The sequence below is a fragment of the Callithrix jacchus genome, chromosome 16 (genome assembly GCF_049354715.1).
Source record: "Callithrix jacchus isolate 240 chromosome 16, calJac240_pri, whole genome shotgun sequence".
NCBI lineage: Eukaryota > Metazoa > Chordata > Mammalia > Primates > Cebidae > Callithrix > Callithrix jacchus.
Genome location: NC_133517.1, coordinates 45975001 through 45998259, shown reverse-complemented (window position 1 = coordinate 45998259; position 23259 = coordinate 45975001). Strand labels below are relative to the sequence as shown.

At 42.3% G+C, this 23259-nt stretch overlaps 1 protein-coding gene across 3 annotated transcripts in view; it reads right to left on the bottom strand.

Moving 5' to 3' along the window:
* ZNF704 (zinc finger protein 704) overlaps positions 1 to 23259 on the bottom strand; it is a 246371-nt gene that overhangs the window by 30896 nt on the left and 192216 nt on the right. For all 3 annotated transcript variants that reach the window (XR_013527924.1, XR_013527925.1, XM_078352745.1), the window contains exons 5-6: positions 6748 to 6848; positions 1885 to 2152 (exon numbers count right to left, since the gene is read on the bottom strand). Coding sequence is in view for 1 of the 3 variants with exons in the window: in XM_078352745.1 (XP_078208871.1) it covers positions 1885 to 2152; positions 6748 to 6848 (369 nt within the window). In the remaining 2 variants the exon portion in view is untranslated. The remainder of the gene's footprint in view (positions 1 to 1884; positions 2153 to 6747; positions 6849 to 23259) is intronic.

Here is a 23259-nt window from a genome sequence, read left to right as displayed (position 1 = left end):
CTAAGTTGGTTCCCGTGCTTTCTGACCTAAGTGCAATGGTGATAAATAAAGATGAATTAATTATTCATTTTGACCAATATAATAAGAGTCAGGAATGAAATTTATTATACTAATTCAAACATTAGCTCTATTCCATTACTCTTGAGTTTAAGTCTGCTAAATTAGTGGTTAAATTTTTCCTCTATAGGTGTAATTTTCTGATTACAAATATATTTGCTAGTGGCAGGGGGTTTGCAACTGGTACACTGGAAAGCATTTTGGCAATACATAGTAAGAGCCATAAACTGTTCATTCATATTACATCCTCTGACTCAATAATTATTCTTCTGGGAATTTAAAGAAAAAATAAACACTACAGGATCAGATATGTTTACAGTGGAGTTATTAATGATGATGAAAAATAGGATAGATTAAAAAGTAAATAACAAGAATGATTAAAACAATTTGGTGTTTCAATTTAATTGAATATTATTTAGTTAAATGGAGAGTTTTTATAAAACAAGGGTGGGAGAACATAATTATAAGTATGTAAAGGAGATTTTAAAAAGTTCCATAAGGTAGTTGAGAATTATGGGAAATTTTTTTTTAAACTTGAATGTATTAACATTGTATAAAAACGAATCAACATTTAAAAGAGTTAATGGCCAGGTATGGTGTCTCAAGCCTATAATCAGCGCTTTGGGAGGTCAGTGTTGAGGATTGCTTGAGGACAGGAGTTTGAGACCAGCCTGGGAAACATAGTGAGAACTCATCTCTACAAAAAAATTTAAATAATTAGCTGGATGTCGTAGTGCACACCTGTAGTCCCAGGTACTTGGAAGGCCGAGGCAGGAGAATTGCTTGAGCATAGGAATTGGAGACTGCAGTGAACTGCACTCCAGCCTGAGAGAAAGTGTAAGATCCCGTGTAAAAAAAAAAAGTAATTTCTGGGGGGAAAAAAGGAGTTTTACCCATGTCCTAAATTTGCAGGCCTTGTTCCTAAGGTCTTGTCAGACTTTAGCATGATTCAGGATTCCCTGGAGGGCCTGTTAAAACAGAACGCAGGGTTGGTGGGGGGGGCGGGGGAGCAGAGGAGGGTGAGGGGTGGTCCCAAGAATTTACATTTCTAACAAGTTCCCAGATGATGATGGCACTGTTGATTTGCTGAACATTGAGAACCACTACTCTAATCTAAGGTGCTTAATTATCCATTTAGAAGGCAGGGCATGAAGTCCCAGATTTGGAATATGATTCTGCCATTGTACCAAAGCTTTCCAATGCTTACTTTTTATTTATTTTTTTGAGACAGGCTCTTACTCTGTCACCCAGGCTGGAGTGCAGTGGAGTGCAGTGGTCACAGCTCACTGCAGCTTCAACCTCCCTGGGCTCAGGTGATCCTCCCACCTAAGCCTCTCAAATAGCTGGGACTATAGGCACATACCACTATGCCTGGCTAATTTTTGTTTTTTTGTAGATATGGGGTCTCACCATGTTGCCCAGGCTGATCTAGAACTCCTGAATTCAAGTGATCCACTTGCCTTGGCCTCCCAAAGCACTGGGATTATAGGCACGAGCCACTGTGCCTGGCCTTATTTTAAAAAAATAGGTAATTATGTAATGTGCCAGGTACCATTTTGAGGGCTCTGTAACATTAGGGATTTTTATCATCATAACCGCCTGTATGGAATGGAATCTGCAGGCAGCACTGAACAATCTGAGACTAGACCATAGGACCCCATCTGTGTGAGTTCTTGGCTTTAAAGGGAGAAAAAAAAAAAAACACAGCTACCAGACTGCTGTGTGTGATTTTGTTTTTCCACCAAGTAATCTTTTACTCATAGGCCAGATGGCCACTGGTTTTGGTCAAGGTCAAAGTGATTGCTCTCACAGTCCCCTGCGAGTCACCTGGTAAGCATGGTCAGTGTGCACGAGGTAGAGGGTGGTGGGAGCTGAGCGGCTCAAGGGCGTCATCAACTTAGTCTCCGTTTTGGCACAAGGAGTTTCTGTTCGGCTTGAGTCTGGGATGGGGAAAGTAGGAGGCGAAGCCAGGGACTGGGAAGGTGAGACTGGGGCCAGGCTGCTCAGCCCGTCTGCCACTGAGTCTGTGTTGAGCTTGATCTCAGTGTAGTAAAAGTCCTCTTCTCCATCACTGTAGTCAGAATCCCCAACACGCCTAATGCAAAAGAGAGTAAAACAATCATACTAAGCCAGTCTGTTTTCTTGTCTTGAAATCTTGCACATGCTTTTTCCCTCTGTCTGGAATTCTTTTCTTCCCTCTTGTCTGCCTTGCAAACTCTTGCTTATCCTGCAGCACTCAGTTCCCAATGTCTACTTCCAGGGAACCCTTCCTTGATGTCTTAAAGCAATTCATTAATTCATTCATCACTCATTCAATCAATTATTCATCAATGATTTACTGAAAATCTATGTTTGGGCACCGTTCAGGGTCTCCTGATAACAATATCTATATTTTATTATATATTAAATATAATGAAAATATAGACTGCTCTGACAGAACTTACAGTGGGAACTTACAGGTAGACAAGAAACCCATAAATAAATAGATATTTAATAAATGGGAGCTAAATAATGTATATCCACGGACATAGAAAGTGAAATAATAGACATCAGAGACTTCGAAAGGGGGAGAGTGGGAGGGAGGCAGAGATGAGAAATGACCTACGGGGTACCACGTTGACTATTTGGGTGTTGGTTAGACTAGAAGCCCAGACTTCACCCCTGTGGTGCAACACAGCCAGGTAACAAAACCGCACTTGTACCCTTCAATCTATGAAAATAAAAAGAGATGAAAAAATTTAAGAAAAAATTAAGAAAAGAAATAGATATTTAATATATCAGGTGTTACTAAGTCCTAGAAAGCAAAATTCAGCAGCATAACAGTTGTTAAGCAGGATCAGTGATGGCAGGTGCTATTTTAAATAGAGTGGCCAGAGGAAGCCTCTCTGAGGAGGTGCTGTCTGAGCAGAGACCTGCCTGGATGAAGTTGGGGAGCTACTATGGTGGCACCCATGGGGAGAACAGACCAGGGAGGAGTGACGCAGAGCCCTCGGGTGGGCAGGCCTGGCAGGCCAGAGGCTAGAGCTCGGGACACCAGGGAGTGATGGGCAGAGTCAGAACAGGGCAGAGGCAAGGTCATCCAGGGCCTGTGGCCCACAGCAATGGCTTTGGCTTGCATTCGAATGTGGTGGAAGCCATTGGTGGTTTTCAGAACTCTAACTTAATATAAAAAGGATCACTCTGTAGACTGTCTGAGAAATAGAGGACAGAAAGACAAGAGCAAAAGCAGAGGCCACTGAGAAGCTGTTGTCAGCAATATTCCAGATGAGCAGGGCAGGCCAGCAGTGCAAGGGCCGAGACATTAAGTCCCTGGTGTATTCTAAAGGTTAGGAGTTAGGACTTCACTCCTAACTGTTAGTGGTCTGTGCTCCCTCTGAAGTGTGTTTACTCATTCCTTTTGTTAATCACTGGGTACCTGTCTGCATTTTTTTAAACCTCTTTGTTGCCTCACTATGACTGATTCTCTAGGGATGTGTTTTGTTCATCCTGTGTCACTCCACACATATCGGTGTATTTGGCAGAGGGTAGGTACCTAGTAAATGTTACCTGAATGAATGAATGAATGAATGGAGCTGAGGTGGTTGCAGCACAGTGATTAAGAGAACGGATTTTGGAGTCAGACTTCCTAGGTTCAAACCCTGACTCCTACACATTCTAGTTGTGTGCGTGATTTTGGCAGCCTACATGTAGCCCCTGTTCCTCAGTTTCCCCACTTATAAAATGGGGATAATTATAGTACTTGATTATTGTGACGATTAAGCTAATAAATACAGGGTGCTTAGAAGAGGAACTGACACAATATAAACACTACGTAAAGTGCTTATTAAACAAAAACAAAGACTGTGTTAGGTCTCAATTTTTACCATCACCAGGAAAAGTAGCTTCTTAGGTGTTCTCACAGTTCCTCTCCCTGAAACATAGAACATTGTACTTTTCCACAGAAAGTTTTGGAGTAAAATAAAATAACTCTCCATAATGTCAGAAAATGTGTATTCGATGATTTGTGCCTTTGTAGAGAAGTGGTGCTTCTTTTCTCTAGAAACTTGGTTTTCCAGGATGGCTGGGCAGAGGGAATGGGTGTCCCCTCACTGCAGCAGCAGATCACTGACTCAGAACATACCTTTTCTCCACTAACAAGCTCTGCAGAGACCTAACATAAAAATCTACACCTCACCTCTTCCCAGGTCTGTTTGTTTAAATCAGTGGCTTGTCCCAGACCAGCTCCATTTCCCCTGAGCTCCCAGGCTGAGATGCCTGGGGAGGTGTCTTTGCACTGTATCAGGTCTGTCTGGGCTTGGCCTTGTGACCAGCATACCATTAAAGACCCCAGAGAGTGGGAAGAAGAACAAGTGTCTGTTCTATTCCTGTCCCCACTTCCTTTCCAGTTAAAGGCAAACTGAGTTGCTGCTGGCTGCCAAGTGCTCCTAATAGACACACAGGCCTGGGGCACATTATGTCCCACGTGGGGATAAATCAGGACCAGCCCCTGGTGTACAAGAATGGAGTGAGACTGAAGAGAAAAGTGGTGTGCTTTTTATACAGGCATGGTGTGCACCGCAGATACATCAGAGGCGAGGACCTATTTTCTTCCGGCTTAGACATGTTTCCCTCCTCATCTCCTCACCAGCCAATACTCATTAAAAATGCTCCATCATCCTACAGCCATGTCATTGAGCTCATGGATTAAGGCAAAGGTGTGTTCTCTCCCCTAGTGCATGAGAGAGCACAGGCCCCAGGCTTCATAAACATAGATTGGCCTTGGAGTCCTGCTAACGCAGGCCCATTCCTGTGTGGTGCCTGGCAGGCTGTCAACCATAATTCACCAGGGAAATTCTAAAAGCACATTAGGAAAAAGGGGATCCTAGGAAAGCAAATAAAGTGGCTGCATTTTGGAATCCACCCACTGTGAGAGCACCCCAGGAGCTCACAGGACTAACGTGATACCACTTCCAGGGTCTATAACTACAGATATACAGCATGTGCTTCTGACAGGGCTGAATAGGACTCCATTTTCTGGGCAGACAGACTTTAAAACAAATACCCTACCTCCTGCCTCTAGCTTTGAGAATTTCTTTCTAAACTTTAAAAAACTGAGCTGCTTATATTGTGAATTGTCTTGACAATGAGATTTCAGGGGAGACACTGCAGGATTTCCTTCCCTGAAGGCTTGAGGACCAGAAGGAGGGTGTTTTGCCCTCAGGTATTTTGATTGGCATTTCTTAGACGTAAGGCAGACTCTGGCCAGAGAAGCTTTGCTGGACCATCTCCCCAGTGCCTGGTGACCTATGGGTAATATGCTTTGGAAGGCTCTGGTGTGTCCCCACACATCAGCCTGGATGATTAGAGAGCTGGATCCCTGTTTCTCTCCATGGTCACTGTGGAGCCACCCTTGTAGATTAGCAACATCACCTTAGAAGTTATTTTTACCTTCTGCCTATACCACTTGTTGGGCATGATGCATATTCTTTTTTTTTGTTAGTTTTCTGAGATGGAGTTTCGCTCTTGTTGCTCAGGCTGGAGTTCAATGGCGCGATCTCTGCTCATTGCAACCTCCGCCTCCCAGGTTCAAGTGATTCTCCAGCCTCAGCCTCCCAAGTAGCTGGGAGTACAGGCATGCACCTCCACGCCCGGCTAATTTTGTATTTTTTTTTAGTAGAGATGAGGTTTCTCCATGTTGGTCAGGTTGATCTTGAACTTCCGACCTCAGGTGATCCGCCCGCCTCGGCCTCCCAAAGTGCTGAGATTGCAGGCGTAAGCCACCGCGCCCGGCCTGCATGATGCATTTTCTAAATGTATCCCTTGCTGGGTAAAGTGATTGTTGCACTTATTTCTCTGCATTTATCTTATAGAAAGGACTCATCTGTGTCCAAGCACATGGGAGCCTGGCCACGCATTTGTGTTTGCCTTATGAACACTGGTTGTGACTTACAGCCTCTCAAGGTCCCTTCTAAATCCCAGATCCTTGGACAAGACAGACTTAGGGAAAAAGCACAAGACTGATGGAATACCACTGCCCCCTGGGGTGACCTGTAACTGCTATGGCTCCTAAACCTTCATTTTATTTTTCCTTTAGAAGGTAGTTATATAATATGAGGAAAAGTATAGATTTTACAAAGGACTTATCTGAGCAATAGAAAGCGATTGAGCCAGATAGTGAGGCATCATAAGAATAGGAACAGTGGCATCAATTGGTGTGATGATTCTTGCATCCTTTTTAGGCTATATATGCTTAAAGTCATGAATACTCTCCATTGGAAAATAAATGATTCCACAGGTAATTTCAGTGGGTTCAAGGACCCCTTGAAGTCTAATTGCAGATTTCAGGTTACCCTAGTGTTTTGTACTTTACAGTTCTCTCTCACATACATTTTATCTTTGGTGCTCACACTTGACCCTGAAGAGCTGACATTATTATATATTTCCATAGGGAACTGGGGCTCAGGGTAGCAGCTTGCCTAAAGTGACTCAGTAAGTGAACTAATTGGGCTCTAGGCTGTTAAATCCTTGTCCTTTCCACTGTGCCACACTGGCTTAGATCATCTGGAGTGGCCATCTCTTTAGAGATTAGGAAGACAAAGCCTGCCCAGTGTCCAGAGCCTTTAAGGCACAGTGTGGTGTGCAATTTCTGAGTGTGGGTAGCCCTAGACTGAGCAGATAGAGGCCACATTCTTGAAGAGAGGGCTGCCTTACCCCAGATGGATGGTCCGGATGTGTTTCTGGATACCTGCCGCGGTGCTCAGCACCTTGCCACAGTTTTTCCAGAGGCATTTGAACATCACCTTCATGGAATTCTGTAAAGGGAAGAAAGAGTGATAGTAAAATGGAAACTATTTTCTAACAACATTTTCTGTCATCCCAACATATTTTTTCCTTCATTAGAAAAATAATAGCACCCCCAGCCTCTTGACTATAACTCAACACACTGTTGTAGGTACCCCCAGGTTTGTGAGTATCTTGGTGACCTCAGTTATTTCCTCATATCCTTCATGAGAAATGAGCTCTGCTGGAATATTTCAGATCATGTTCATGAAGGTAGTCACAGGGCCATTTCGGCTGTCAAAACAACCGGATGTAGATAACATTCACTGAGCACTTACTATGTGCCAGGTGCGGTCTTAAGTGTTTATCTCTTTTAATCCTAAAAGACAGATACTAATATTAATCTCCATTTTACAGATGCATAAAAAGCTCTAGTAGAAAGTATCTGGTCAATGAACCAGCTACTGGCAAAGTTGAAATATGAATCCAGGGACTCTGGCTCCAGAAAGCATCCTCTCACCAGTACACGATTCCGCCTTCTTCAACAAGGGTCTCCGTATTTTCTTTTCCTTTTTTTTGACATGGGGTCTGACTCTGTCACTTGGGCTGAAGTGCAGTGGCGCAATTGTGGCTCACTGCAGCCTGCATCTCTCCTGGGCTCAAGCGATCCTCCCACCTCAGCCTCCCAAGTAGTTGAGATAACAGGTACGTGCCACCATGCCCAGCTAATTTTTTGTATTTTTGGTAAAGACAGAGTTTTGTCATGTTGCTCAGGCTGGGGCAGTATTTTCCAAAACAGTTCAGTACCATGATTAAGAGCACTGACTTTGGGCTTATTTCACAAGTTCTCAGTGCTCTTATTTATAAAATAGGAATAATAATAGTACCTGTCTCACAGCATTATTATGAGGATTAAATGACATTATGGAAGTGAATTGGTTAACAGAATGCTGACAGGAATAATCATTCAACCAACAGCAGCTATTGCTGGATTATTATGATTATGCTTCCTAGAGTAAATTTTATAGAAAGCGAGTTTTCTCCAGGGAGGTCCCTTGTCACTGGGATGCCACCTCTTTGCTGACTGTTCTCTTGGGTATAGTGACAGCCACTTCCATGTGTTCACCAAGCTCCATTTCCTTTTCCTGCTGGGTACACAGCTAGACCTTGTTTCCCAGCCTCCCTTGCAGTCAAGTGGCATCATGTCACGGAATTAGGGCTGATGGAGGAGAAGTGACTCACATTTCTTCTAAGCCTTTCCCATAAACTGCTTCCCAGTGTCACCCCAGCCTGCTCTGATGATTAGATGCAAAGGGCACAAAGGTTAATTAGGGGACAGCAAAACCACTAGATCAGAGTTCTTAATTTTTTGTTTGCCATGAACCCTTTTGGCAGTCTGGCGAAACCTATGAATCTTTCTCAGAATAGTGTTATTTAATGTTTAAAATATATAAAATTATAAAGACAGCTAGAAAAAAAATTAAATATTTTTTAATCCCATTAAAAAGTGGTCAAAGGACATGAACAGACACTTCTCAAAGAAGACATACAAGTGGCCAAAAAAAGAAAAAAGGAAAAAATGCTCAATATCACTAATCATCAGAGAAATGCAAATCAAAACCACAATGAGATATCATCTCACACTAGTCAGATGGCTATTATCAAAAAGTCAAAAATAATGGATGCAGGAAATGAGATATACCCTGTTGATGGGAGTGTAAATTAGTTCAGCTATTGTGGAAGACAGTTTGGAGATTTCTCAAAGAACTAAAAATAGAACTACCATTTACCCAGCAATCCCATTACTGGGTATATACCCAAAGGAAAATAAATCATGTTACCAAAAAGACCCATGCACTTGCATGCTCATCGCAGCATCATTCACAGTAGCAACGACATGGAATTGACCTACGTGTCAGTGGAATGAACAGGTAAAATGTGGTACACATACAGCATGGAGTATTGCATAGCCAAGAAAAAGAATGAAATTATGTCCCTTGCAGCAAAATGGATGCAACTGGAGGCCGTTATCCTAGGTGAATTAATGTGGAAACAGAAAAGGAAATACTGCGTGTTCTCTCTTATAAGTGGGAGTTAAACAATGGGTACACATGGACATAAAGATGGAAATAACAGACATTGGGGACTACTAGAGGAGGGAAGTAGGGAGGGGCTAAGTGTTGAAAAACGACCTATTGGGTATTATGTTCACTACCTGGGTGACAGGCTCAGTTGTATCCCAAACCCCAGCATCACCCAATATACCCGTGTAACAAACCTGCACATGTACCCCTTGAATCTAAAGTAAATTTGAATTTAAAAAGTGTTTTGCAATATGGCAATATATGTGCTCTCTAATTAATGCAGTAAATAATAAGACCTTGAAGTGGGCCTAATATCTACCATGATTTTAAAGTAGTGTTATTAATAAATGATACCTACTAAAATTGTAATGTGATATGAAATGTCTATGATTTTGATTGGTATTAAAGTCACAGGTGGTGCTAACATTATTATGGCTTGATGCCTTAAATCATAATTACAGGAAATGTTAAATTATAGTTAAAAGGTTGGTGAAAATAAAGATACACTTTTTCCCCCCATGCAGGTTTGCCGACCTCTTGGATTCTGTGAACCCCTTTGGGGACCTGTGGAGTCCACATTAAGAACCCCTGCACTAGAAGGAAGAAGACTGGATCCCCAGAGGCCTGTTTGGAGCAAAGACATCCACCCCCTTCAGAACCCCCACTGAACTGACTGGACTGTGACATGAGAATAAACAAACCTTTATTGTGTTAAGCTACTGACATGTGAGAAAAATGAGTTGTTCCAACAGTAAGCCCACCCTGACAACACATACAGCAGTGGCGACATCTTCTCTGAACTGATGGAACTGATGTAGCTTGATTTATGTGTCTGCTAGAAGATCTGCCATCCAGTACTTGTGGTTCACACCATCATACTCTTGGTTCTATGAAACAATCATTCACACATTTAGAAGACAACTCATCTCTATTACTGATGGGATCAGTATCCAGATGATTTATCTGGACACCCCATACTGAAGATTTTCCATTGGTTTCTGAATTGAACATGGCACTTGGGAGCTTCCAGAATTGAAGAGTGTCCATGTGTTGCTGAATAGTTACCTTAAGCATGGCAAGCAGAGGACAAAGTATGGCAGCACACTGCTGCAGTCTGCTAGAGCAGATTACTGACCATGGAAGGAGTCCACTGTTCACATGGGCTTTGTGAGCCCAGTGGCCCGCTGTGCCCCAGAGTTTCTACCTGGGTGGCCAGCATTCACATCACAGCAACCTAGCTGTTTCTTCTGCAGCTTCTGGGCACACATACCCAGCTCTGTGATGTTCTCCCTGCAGTGTGCAGTGCTAGGCATAGGACCCAGAGCTATATGGAGTTAGGGCTGAAGCTCTTTGAGGGGTGTGAAGAAGCGGAGTAGCAAATGAATCATTAGGAGACTTTAAGCACATAATCCTCATGAGTCTGTGTTTATTCCAAGGAGATAGTTCACAAACTTCAGCTTCCCTGACCTCCCTGGGCCAGTGATCTAAACATATGAAGTATAAGATGCATCAAAGGGGCAGTTTAAATCTCACCTCCAAACCTGCTAGGTTCACAAGAAGGAATTCTGTAGAATTCAAAATATTATTTTACTCAAAGCATATAACTTAACAGTATTGTCTCAGTCCATTTTGTGTTGCCATAAAAGAATATCTGATGCTAGTTATAAAGAAAAGAGGGTGATTTAGCTCACGGTTCTGCAGGCTGTATATGAAGCACGGCGCCAGCACCTGCTCAGGTTCTGGTGGGAGTTTTTGTGTTGAGTTAAATCATGGTGGAGGTCAAAGGTGATGCAGGAGCAACAACCTACTCTCCTGGGAACGAATCCATTCTCTCAAAATCCAATCCAGTCTCAGGAGAACAAGAACTCTCGCCATTGTGAGAATGGCACCATGCCATTCAAGAGGGATCTGTCCCCATGACCCAAATACCTCCCACGAGGCTCCACCTCCCAACACCCCTACCAAGGATCAAATTACAACATGAAATTTTGGTGGAGGTAAATGAACCATATCCAACTATGGCAAATGTTAATGAACAACTGCTCACATTCTGAATGCTTTATGTCCATTTTCAAATGATGAAGCTATATTGGAGGAAATATATTCCACTTAAGAGAACCAGTGACTCAAGCAAAAATACAGGTACCTGATAGTCCAAGTATTTGTCTGGAAATGAAGTCATGATAGATGAAAACACTTTTTGATTCATTCCTAACTTTTTGCTGATGGCATTCTTTCATTCGTTAAACTAAATATTTAGTTAGCAAGGAATATTCTAGGTGCTGGGGATAGAGAACAAAAAAAGAAACAAGGCTTCTTTCAAAGTGAAATTCTAGTAGGGGAGAGACATAAATTATAACACATGATGACCATTTCAGATATAGCATGAGGCCTGTAGAAAGTGACTTTTGAGCCAGAACCTGAAGGTTGGAGGAGTCAGCCAACTAACATTTAGAGTTTCCCAGGCATAGTGAATGCAGTTAGATGCAGAGGCCTGAAGATAAGAAAGAGCTTGGCTGTTGCAGGCCAGAAAGAATGACAGTGTGTTTAGAAAGAAATGTTGGAGGGAGTGATTTGAGATAACGTAGAGAAGCAGGGTCAGGTCATGTGGGATTCTGCAGATAAAGGTATGGAATTTGGGTTTTCTTCTAAAATAGAAGTTACTGAAGGAAGAAAGTGACACTACATGACTTAAATTGTTTTTTTTTTTTTGGAAAAATATTACTGTTTTGGGATAAAAAGCAAATGAAGTCACCAGCATGGAGTCACTGCATGAAGTCATTGCAGGTGAGAGGAAACGGTGGCTTAGAGGGTTTGGGCAGAGAGGATGGAGAAAAATAGACACATTCAAGATATTCTGGAGACAGATCCAACACTACTTGCTGTTGGATTGAATATGAGGAATGATAAAAGGGATGGTGTTAAAGATGGCTTCCATGTTTTAGGTTTGAATGACTGGGTGGGTTGTGGTTCTGTTCTGGATATGTTAATTTTGAGATGACTATATGTATCAAAAGGAGATTGCAAGCAGGACACTGGATATGTGAGCCTGGAATCAGGGATAGTGATAAATTTGGGGTCAGGAGATAAAGAAGCAGTTAAAGCTTGGGTGTGGATGCTAGGGGAAAATGCAGTTAGAGATGATCAGGGTGCACTGCAGCATCCAACATTTTATGTTGGAGATTGAGAAGGAACAGTCGGAGAGGGGAGTAGTCAGGAGATCATGATATTAAAAGCACAAAGAGAAGAAAGTGTCTCAGGAAGGCAGATGTGACCAACTGTGTTGAACAAGGACTGGGAAGTATTCTTTGGATTTGGCATATGGAGGATGCTGGTGGCCCAGATAGCAGTATAAGTCTCGTAGAGTGGTGTGGATGGAAGTCAGATTGGCATGGACTGGAGGATAAGTGGAATTTAGGAAAACCGAGTAATTGCCAAGGTTTTCTAGAAATTTTGCTGATCTATGAGCAGTCAGTCAAGGGAGGGTTTATAAAGATGAGTTATACTAAGGTCAGTTTCTGTGCTGATGGGAATGACCACAAAGTTAGGGAAACTGATGGTGCAGTAGAGAAGCAGGTGTTACCTACAGGTTGAGGTTCTTCTGAAGGTCAGGAAAGCAGCACCAACACCCACGGAACAGGGAGAGGGGCTGCCTTGAACGAGACAGAATGGTTCTCCACTGGAAAAAGGGAAACCAGATGGTGCCTGCCCAGATGCAGTTAATTTGCTAATTTGATGGAGAAGGGGGAAAAAAAAGGCACTCCTTTTTGAATGTTTCAAATTTTTCAGTGAGGTAAGAAGTGCAGTCAGAACTGAGGACAAAGCAGGAAGGCCGTGTATGAAGTTTGAGGATACTTGAGAAGGATAAAATAGTTGCCTTACCGCAGCAGTCCCCAACCTTTTTGGCACCAGGGACCAGTTTCATGGAAGGCAGTTTTTCCATGGACTGTGGCATGGGATAGGAGACGATGGTTTCAGGATGAAACTGTTCCATCAGGCATTAGTTAAGACTGTCATAAGAAGCGTGCAATCTGGTTCACAATAGGGTTCATGCTCCTATGAGAATCTAATGTGGCTGCTGACCTGACAGGAGGCAGAGCTAGGGAGGTAAAGCTGGCTCGCCGGCTGCTGTTTGGCTGGGTTCCTAACAGGCTGTGTGCAGACTGATAGTGGTCCCAGGCCAGGGAGCTGGGACCCTGCCTTAGAGACTGGGAAAGAAACAGATAAGCATATGATACTATTTCCATATTCCTGATATTCATGATGGGAAACAAGATTCCAGAAAGTTACAAGACTTATCCAGTGTCATCTGATGGCTCTTAGCAATGAGTTGGATGTAGGCTTTCATAATGAGTATAATAGTATTGTATGACACATAAAGCCAAATTCCTCCTACATCATGGGATTTTTTAAGGCCTCAAATTGCTGATTGTTTTAGGATATGATAATCACAGTGGTATTTTTGTGCCATAACAAGTACTATTTATAAGATTACTGTTCTTTGTCCTTGCAATAATATGTCAGGCATTTTTTTTTAAAATTGACAAGTAGTTAGGTCCTGATTATAGAAAAGTAAGTATCATTGGTTTAACTCCTTTCCATAGTTTTCACCTGTTACTTCAAGTAGACGATACATTTTGGAGGTATCAAACACCCAAAATGCAAGGAAGCTGACCATTATCCTCCGTTAATTAGGATAACTACCAACAGCAATTGTTTATCTCCTCCTCACATACACAAACACCTTCCTTGAACCCTTGCTAAGGGTTCCAAAGAAATCTGCTGCCCAAAGAAAATTAAGTAATGATATTAAGAAACATGATAAAGTTTGTCTCCTCTTTCCCTTTTTTCTTTTGCTGGGTTTTCAAGAGGCACTTTGGGGATAGACTATATTCTATTCCAGTGCCTCAGTGTCTGGCTTAATAAATATTTGTTATGTTTGATCGCAGAGAGATTGTGTTTTGGGACCCTCAGAGATGAGCCACATTTGAGATATCTTAATTTATTTAAATAGCACTTTGTAAAATTTACTTAGTGAATCATCTGTGTTCAAAGAATGTTTTCAAAAAGATTTGTTCTGTAGAATTTAATGTTTCTCAGCATGATCAACACTTGCTTATCTTACCTGGCTGTAAATTAGCTTCTCAGGGGATGGTGATGCCCTGCATTGCGAGTACTGAATTGTAAGGTGGGTTTTCTCTTCCCTTTGTATCATACATTTCTTTTCTCATCTTGCATGCCCTACACTGGTAGGTATCTGAGGAAAGTCTGAGTTCATCAGAAAACAAATGGAAAATGTGCTGCAGGGAAAACTACTAATTTATAATGACTCAGGTCATTAGTAAAAGTGATTAGAAAGCAATGTTGCATCTTAGAGATACAGAAAATTCCTGTGGATTTGCAAGGCAGTTAAAAATGTGGACTCAAACATAATTACATATGGTGGGAAGACTATCAACTGTTTTAGGGGAGGGGACACTCCCAAAACGAAGTTCTGCTTTCTCTTCCACTTCTTCCTTTTGATATTCCTTTTGAATATCACATCTCACATTTATTATCTCATTTTCATCCAGACTGTCAGAGCTCTGCCTTCATAGTTTATGCATGCACAGATAGGAGCCATCTTTAAATCTGAGGGCAATATAGCTTCGGCAATAGAACTTAAGAAATACCTATAATTTGGAGTCATTCAATTTGCAGGAATCTATCCTAAGACAGCAATTCAAAATGTTTGCAAAGATATATAGATATTCACCACACATATTTTTAGACTAGATAAAAGAACCTCAAGGTTGACAATGGGGGATTGGTTAAATTATGTCATATAACTGAATATTAAACAGCCTTAAACATGAAGTTGTAAGAAAGCTTCTTTGATATGAAAAGAAAAGTTGCGTGTCTATTAAGGGACTTGATGACCTGTCCCAGTTGACCTGACAGGTCTACACCGTGTCTTTTCTGCACAATGCTCAGGGTCCCAGGAGGCTGCATTAACAGGGCCTCTGGCCCATACATTTCTGGTTGGATTTGGCCAATGAGAGGCACCGGCAGAAGGCTGGGAAGCAGGAGAGACTGGAAAGCAGGAGGGTGCTGATTCTTCCTGGCTCTCTTTCTGCCTGGTCACAGGTGGGCAGTGGCTACATCTCTCCTCCAAATGCTACCCTTTCTGTTCAGTAACCTCTCAAACAGGTACATTTCCAGAGTTTTGGTAACCTTCTGGATTGTACAAATTCCTCCCTTGTAGAGCAGAGCCTCTTCAGGCTCTAGGGGTTAGAGTTAATAACGGCCTTCCATGGTTGTTAGGCCCTGGAGTCCTGCACCACCCCCTACAGATTTCTCCTAACCCTGTCTACACCTCTGTAAAGTGACTTGTCTCTACATAGGCCAAAGATATTCTTGCATCAAAGCATGAGGCTCTTTAAATGGCAGTCTAGTACTTTTCAAAGTCCCCTAACTACATCCAGTTGAAGCAAATCCTTTGTCTACAAACAGACTACTTGCTGTTACACTAAAGAAAAGCAAGCCATGGGAGGAGGAGAATACGGAAAAATAGCTAAATAAACAACGCCCAGATTGCCGCATGGGTCCAAGCTCGCCCAAGGAAGCCAAACCAAGCAAAGCTGCTGGCAGAGTTGCAGCGGCCAAGTCTGAACGGTCCCATCTGTGCTTCTATCCTGGCGTCTCCTCACAGAGCTAACAGATGTTTGCAAAGCTGGAATGTCCACCAGCTCATGGAGAACTGCTGAAAATTCACTCCATGGAAAGCACTTCTGCAGAACATCGTCGGCGAAGACCTCAAGTCTAACAAAATGGTCTTCTTCGCATAAAGCAGAGGGAACAGAGGCAGGCCACTGTTGATTGGGAACCACTCTGTGCCTCGCCCTGTGCTAGGAATTTCCACGTTTACCTTATTTAATACTCGCAACAACCCCAGGAGGAGCTGACGCTCCACGCAGTCTTGAGCAGACTCCTGCAATCTCACATATGCCTGATGTGTGATGCATGGCAGCTTCCAGCAAACTCTTGAGAATTCCTCAACATTGATGCTGTGGGCTGCAATGGTTGGAGGGAACTTCCTGGAGATGCTTCACCTTTGCAGCAGCTTCTGAACTGTCTCTAAGAACAACTGCCTTGGGTCTACTGGCCAAGAACTTTGGCCAAGGTTTCCCTGATTTTCTCTCTGCTTGCCCTATCATAAGCCTGAACCCTATTTTTAAATGGTTTCATACTTGGAATATATGAAGTAGCTTCTATTTACTTGACAGAACCTAGACCGATACTTAGGATTGATATGGTGACTGCTAAAGGTCACCTTTAGTTTCAAGAGTGGAAACACGGCTGGATTTGGAAGTATTACATAACATTTTTGAAGTATTTTGAAGTATAACATGCATATGACATGTAAGTCCAACTAAAGCTACATTCCAGAAAGCGCACGGACATCACTTCATTACTCAGCCTGGGGTTAACGTCATGTACTGAGGTGGCTTGAGAGGATCTTCAGGTATTTTATTTTTGTACGGTGATTAGTGTGTGAGTGTGTGTGTGTGTGTGTGTCTGTGGCTGGAATGGCAGAGGCAGTGGCTTACACATCAAAGCCTCTCCAGAGAGGACGAGGGACCTTGACGGACAGAGAGGGTAGAGTTATTCTGTGCAGGTGAGTTGGCTGCATTATACAAACTTCCTCAGCCTGTCTCGTGAAAACCCACACACCTTGGCAGCAGCTCCAATGGCTCTTTCAAGGTTAGAAGGTCCAAACAGATCCTCAGCAGGCGCCAAAAGACCGGAAAATGCGCTAGTGATTTAAAAATTAGTAACTGCCTAGAAGCTGGTAGGGGTTCTGGTTGTTTCCTTAACTGGGAAAGCAGCTATGTTACCTCATGCTACCTCATGGTTACATGGTATACAAGTTGCCTTACTCTTGGGGGCTTTATTTCTTTACTTGTAAAATGAGAGGACTGAATGAGAGTAGAGGTTTTGGATCTTCAATGTGTGTGGGGTTAATACAAGGTAACAGGTGGATTCAGTGTATACCAAGCATAGATGAAGCACCTCCCACCTCCATGTGCTGTTTAGAGATGCTGTGGTGACAAGTGAATACAAAAATCAAAAACGTTTTTGTAAATGGAATCACCTAGAATGTATTCTTTTGTGCCTGGCTTTTTTCCCCTCTGCATAATGTTTTTTTGATTCACCCACTGTTTTGTGTGTCAGTAGTCTGCCCCCGGTTATGGGGTGAAGTATCCTGTTGTATGATTACACACAATTTGTTTATCCAGGTACCGTTGAGGGGCATTTGGGTTGTTTCCAGTTTGGGGTGATAATGAATAAAGCTGCTATAAACATTTGTCTGCAAGCTTTTTTGTGGACATGTGTTTTCTTATCTCTTAGGTAAATACATACCTAAGAGTGGAATTGCTGGGTCGTAGGGTAAGTGTATATTGAACTTTCTAAGAACTGCCGAACTGTTGTACAAAGTGGTTGTACCATTTTACATTTCTATCAGCAATAAATGAGAGTTCCTGTTGCCAACATTTGGTATTCTGTATACCAAACAAACACACTGTATAATTCGACTTACTTGAAATTCTGCAGCGGGCAGCAGTAATCTATAGTGATGAAAGTTCTATCAGCGGTTGCCTGTTTGGAGCTTGGTGGTGCTTTTGACCGAAGTGGTGCATGAGTAGTGCTGGCCTTGGTTACAGCAGGGATTACTCAGTTAGAGACAGTCAAAACTCACTGAACGGTACACTTAAAATGGGTTCATTTCATTATGTGAAAATTATACCTAAGTAAAGTTGATTTAAAATGATTTCTATAACAGCAACAACAACACAAAGATTCCTGAATTAACTAACAGAAATCCCTAGTCATTCTCGGTTTTCTCAATCCGTATTCTAAAAGTGCATCTCATTTTGGGGATGTCTGGACATTCCTAGACGTATTGAGTAGTCCTCTAACTTGGAAAGATTGAGACTGGGCTAGAAGATTTCTAAAGTCCTTCGAACTCCAATGTCCCGGAGCCTATATACTGCATGGCAGGTTATGCTAAGATCCTGTCATTAAGTTGCCTAGATATCTCCTTTACCCTGAATTTTCTCTAAGAGGCCAATCAGCTGCTCCCTGCCCTGGCTGACGAGGCTGCACTGTCACCACAAAATCCATGCAGTTTATCCAAGCTGCTGTTCTTAGCACCGCCCTCCCCAGCGGTTTTAACAGATGGAGCTATTTCTGGAGCAGCCGTTCTCTTTTGCAAGAGGCACTCTCTCTGCTCAAAATTAGTGGGTTAGGAATTAAGTCAGCAGAGAGACTGGCAACATGCTTATTCGTGAGGGCTTTACGGGTTTGTTTTCTTCTTGGAGCAGCCATTCACATTTTAAAGTGATTCACAGCTTTTTGGCTCTGAAAGATTAAAAATGCAGAGTGGAGCACATCATTAATTGTTTACTACTGTACCAGTATTACTGAAGCATCTTACATTAACTCAGTGCCTTCTTCTCTAACTTGAGGTTCTTCCTAATAGACAGGTAAAACTGTTCATCATCAAGACGCCAGTGAAATAAGTAGAAATGGTGAAGGCTGGAATTTAGAAATTGCCTCTGAGGTGCTGCCAATGTTCTGAAATACAGAGTCCTGAGTCAGATTTCCCTGTATGCCCCGAATTTCTGCTACTGTCTTTGCTACACTCACCCAGTGCATTGCAGGGGAGCTTCTCAATGCATGCCCAAATGAGCACAGGGTGGCTGAGAGGTCCGGAGTCATCCTGAGCCACTGTGGCATTGGCACGGTCTGTGTGGGTCAGGGTGGAGGGTGGAGGCAAACACTCCCTTCTCTCCACACCCAGACTTCTCAAATTTCCCATTCAGGCAGTTGCCAAATGGGGCAAAAAAACAAAAAAACCCAAAGATTTATCAGCTAACGTTTATTGCTCTTCACAGGTCCTCTTGTGTATTCCTGACAACAGCCACATCAGTGGGTGCCACCATTTTCCATATTTTACAGATGAGGAAACTGATGCAGAGAGAGGCCAAGTGACCTGCTTAAGGCCACATAAGTCCTAAAGCTGCCATGCCAATTTTGGCATGCATAGAATCCAGAATCTGACAGAATCAGGGACCTGGCATGGAAAAGGGCACAGAATCATTTCTAATCAGCGCGTCTTGATTTTTCTAGGGGTCTTGTGGAATTGATGGTTAACTCTTCCACCTTCCATAGAATTCATTTTCTCCCAGGAACTCCTAGAATGGCTGTATTTAGGGTCACTGCATCACCTTGTGGTCATGACAGAAATTGCAACTCCCCAAAGTCAAGAGTCCTGGCTCACACAACCAGGGTTTTTCCTCTGAGCTTGGAAGTTCTGTCAGTCTGTCTTGAAATCCCAGAGGAAAAATTCTGCTAGAACTGGGCTTGGCAAAGTTGGCTGGATGACCTCCAGAACTAGGATAGAGAAGTCTTTCATTTCCCTTCTCGCATTCTCATCTACCTTGCTACATGTCCCTTAAGGGTGATGATACTTCACGTGGGAAGGAAGCTCTCTGGCAGACAGCCTGGAGTTCCTATCTCTGCTCTCCGTTTCTTTCTGAACTTTCTGCACCCTTGCTCCCACCCAGCCACATAGCTGTAGCTATGTCTGATAATTTTCTCTCCACGTTTTTCTCCTCTGTGGGCAGAAGGAAATACGGATTTGTTGAAATAACTTGCCTCAAACATTTCCTCTGCTATTTCAGTTAAACTGATCGCTGCCACATTATAAGCTACACAACCTTGGACAATTAACTTCATTGAGCTTCTTGGCACAGTGGGGATAAGAATACACCAAAGATTTGAGAGATGATTACACGAAATGCTACATTTAAAAGTATTTGGTAAACTGTAACAAAATATGCAAATACAGTGATTATCAGCAAATAGTTCTTCCTCACTACTGATTGTAAGACAGAATGCCTTGTCTATGCAGTATACCACACACTGTCATCTTCTAAATAAGTGGAACATGAATTTCCACAAGAGGTTGGAGTGAGCCATCTCTGTGTTGGGGAGAGGTGGGAGAAGAGATAAGGAAGCTTCCAAAACAATGAGAAAGGTCAGGATCATTGCTTCATGGTCAGATATAGGCAATGCTCCGTCCCCCTTTGTTTAGGGTCCTCAAATATCTATTAAAAGGTTGTCACATTCCAGCACTTATAATCACATTTAATCTTCATGACTGCCCTGAGAGGGGCATGTTAATACCTGTTTGCCTGTTTTACAGATGAAGAAGCAGATGATCAGAGAGGTGAAACGATATTTTTAGGTTCTCAGGGTAGGAGAGTTAAGAATGTGGATCTTTTGATTTCCAATCAGGATACCTTAATTTACCACAAATCATATTATCTCTTTATAACAAAGAGCAGAAGCTTCCAAACTTTTTGATGAGCCACATAAGAAATACATTTTGCAAAGCATATACACATACCTATATAATGAAACAAAATTATCAAGAAACAATACTTATCCTTATTATGGACAGTATACTTTATTCTGTTTTATTGATTAAAGTGACTCATTGAATTGATTCATACCCCACTAGTGAATTCAGATGTGCAGTTTGGAAAAAACTTTTCTAGAAGGTTCTCAAACAATACCCACAGAACATGTGACTATCACAATGGGTTTTAAATAGCTACTATGAAACTGAGGGAACAGAGAAGAAAATAAGATGAATGCAGAAAGTTCTACCAACTAGACAGAATACATTGTCTGGTTTAAGCAAATTAACTCTTAGAAATCTTTTGAAACATAATTTTTAAAATCTCTAAAATAACCGTATTACAGTTACTGTGTTTTGCCACATCACGAACACAGCATTTATCACTTGTAATTATTGCCTCTCTACACATCAATTTCCAGGCACCCAACTTTCGACACCTTAAAGGAAAAAACTATGCCTTATTCTCAGGGCAATAAGCATTTTGCCTGATATGTGCTCAGTAAATACTGGTTCACCTGATAAATTTAAAAAAGAACAGCATCAGCCTCACCTTCTTTTTATTTTCACTATTCAAAGTAACTTTAAATTCAAAAGGCCAAGGTAACAACTTGGTCTGTGTAAAATCCATGCATTAAACATTAGTAGCTACCGTCCACATCCTACTGGTCTCACCTTGGGGACATCTAAAGTCTGCATAGGGAAGGAGTCATAAAGAAAGAAGGATAAACATGATTCTTATTTGTTTGTTCCTTCCTAGTATCCAGCTTCTTGTGGAGTGGGCCTGTGCTCTTCCAACAAAAATAAATATATATAAAAAGTTTTTAAATAAAAAATGTAAACAAGGAAGTTTTTTTCCTTTTTGTTTGGTGACTTGACTATCCCCTAATTCAGTTAAAGCCTTTAGACCTTCCATATGAGTCTAACAAGTGCCATCTAATTGTGATGTAAGAGTGTGAATTTTGGCTCAGTGGCTGCATTAGAAATGGAAGGCTGTGACAGGCTTTCATCAATGTGCCTTAAATAACACTGGGGTTCCCTGTGCTGTGAGTCCTTGTCACAACACTGGGCCATGCCTGTTGAGTGTTTGGACTACACACTAAGAGAACTCCAGGGAGAAAGTCTATGAAGCTCGAAGCAACAGGAAAAGACTTCAGGTCCCCACCACTGTCCTGACTGCAGGTACCCACTGATACAAGTGCTGGCCTCTCTCCCCTACTGGTCATGTGAAGACTCAGTGTCCCTGGGGACCCACGGGGTGCTAGTACTCCAGCCCCCTTGCATAACAGACGGGAATCAAACGGCAACTCTTCAGGCCACTGCCTCTGGGAAGGTCAGGGGACGACATTAATATCCTCTTTTCTGGACAAAAACGTCAGCCTTTTTTACATGTGCACACCCAGAGACAATGCCTGTATCGCCTCTATTCTGCATGTTACACAGGTAGAATGATGCTGAGAGATGCAGGGAGGGAAGGCATTGTTGGATCGATGCCATCTCTTTGTTTTCCTCTTTGAAATGAACTGGGGGAGGAAAAAGTTTGCACTGCAGTCCTCAGGGCTTTATACTGGATCTTTGTGAACAGCCATTAATAATGAAGCTACCAATACAAAATTTAAAAACCAACATATATAACATTTATGTGGTGATTTAAAAAATAATGCCAAAATATCTTCTAGATTTAGTGGTAGTATAGTGGTAGTATTACTTTATTCTATGAAATGAAAATGTTTTTGAAAAATTATAAGTGAACATAACTGAAATGTACCTGAAAAGAATGAAAAGAATATGAGCTTGAGGCTCAGGCAGATCTGGGTTTGAATGATGGCTCTGTCCCTTTCTAACCTGCCTAACAGGGGCCAATTAAATGTAAAAATCGCCCTGATCCTTAGTTTCCTCATATCAAAGTGGAAGTGAAAAACTTACCACTCAGTGCTGCTGCATTAATAAAATGTCTAATTAATTAATTTGTTAAATCAATTAATTAGATGTCTTTTTTTCCTTCTACTTTTTTTTTAAGCAACAAGGTCTCACTCTGTTGCCCAGACTGGAGTGCAGTGGCCAGATCATAGCTCACTGCAGCCTTGAACTCTTGGACTCAAGTGATCCTCCCACCTCAGCCTCCTGAGTAGATGAGACTGCAGGTGCATGTCACTACACTGAGCTAATGTTTTTTAAATTTAAATTTTTTTTGTAGAGACAGGGTCTTGTTCTGTTGCATAGGCTGGTCTCCAGCTCCTGGTCTCAAGCAATCTTCCTGCCTCAGTCTCCCAAAGCGGTGGGATTACAGATATAAGCCACTGTGCCTGGCCCTTTTTCACTTTTTATTTAGTTAATATCTAATTTTTAGGATGTAAGAACGGATGTTTGTTTATATCTCGGCCTTTATGGATATTTCACAGATGATTGCATACAAATGAGATATGGAATTTTGATCCAAGATGGCCGGTTACTGGCAGCTTGGGATGGTAGCTCCCAGTGAAAGCGCAGAGAACTACAGGATGCCACACTTTCAGATGAATTTCTGTTGCTCATGGACCAGGAGATTCCCAGCGGAGGAGCCCCACAGGTTGCCAGCGTGACTCTTGTGGCTGGTGTGGCAGTTTTGCCAGTGCCTCAGCATGGCGGTTCTTGGTGCAGAGTAAACGGGACTGGGTCCCCTTTTGGTCGACATTTGGAGCTCCGGGAAGGCAGAGTCGCCCATTCAGCTGATTGAAAAAGAGGCTCAAGAAGGAAGCCAGACCGGAGATTCCCGGGCAGAAAAGCACCATGAATCTTAACGCCACTGTTTTAGCCCGCACAGTGGGTTGCTCAGATTCCGGCTCTGGGAATCAACAAGTTGGACGTCCACTCAGAGACCTAATTTGAAAGTCGGTAATTACAAAGATGACA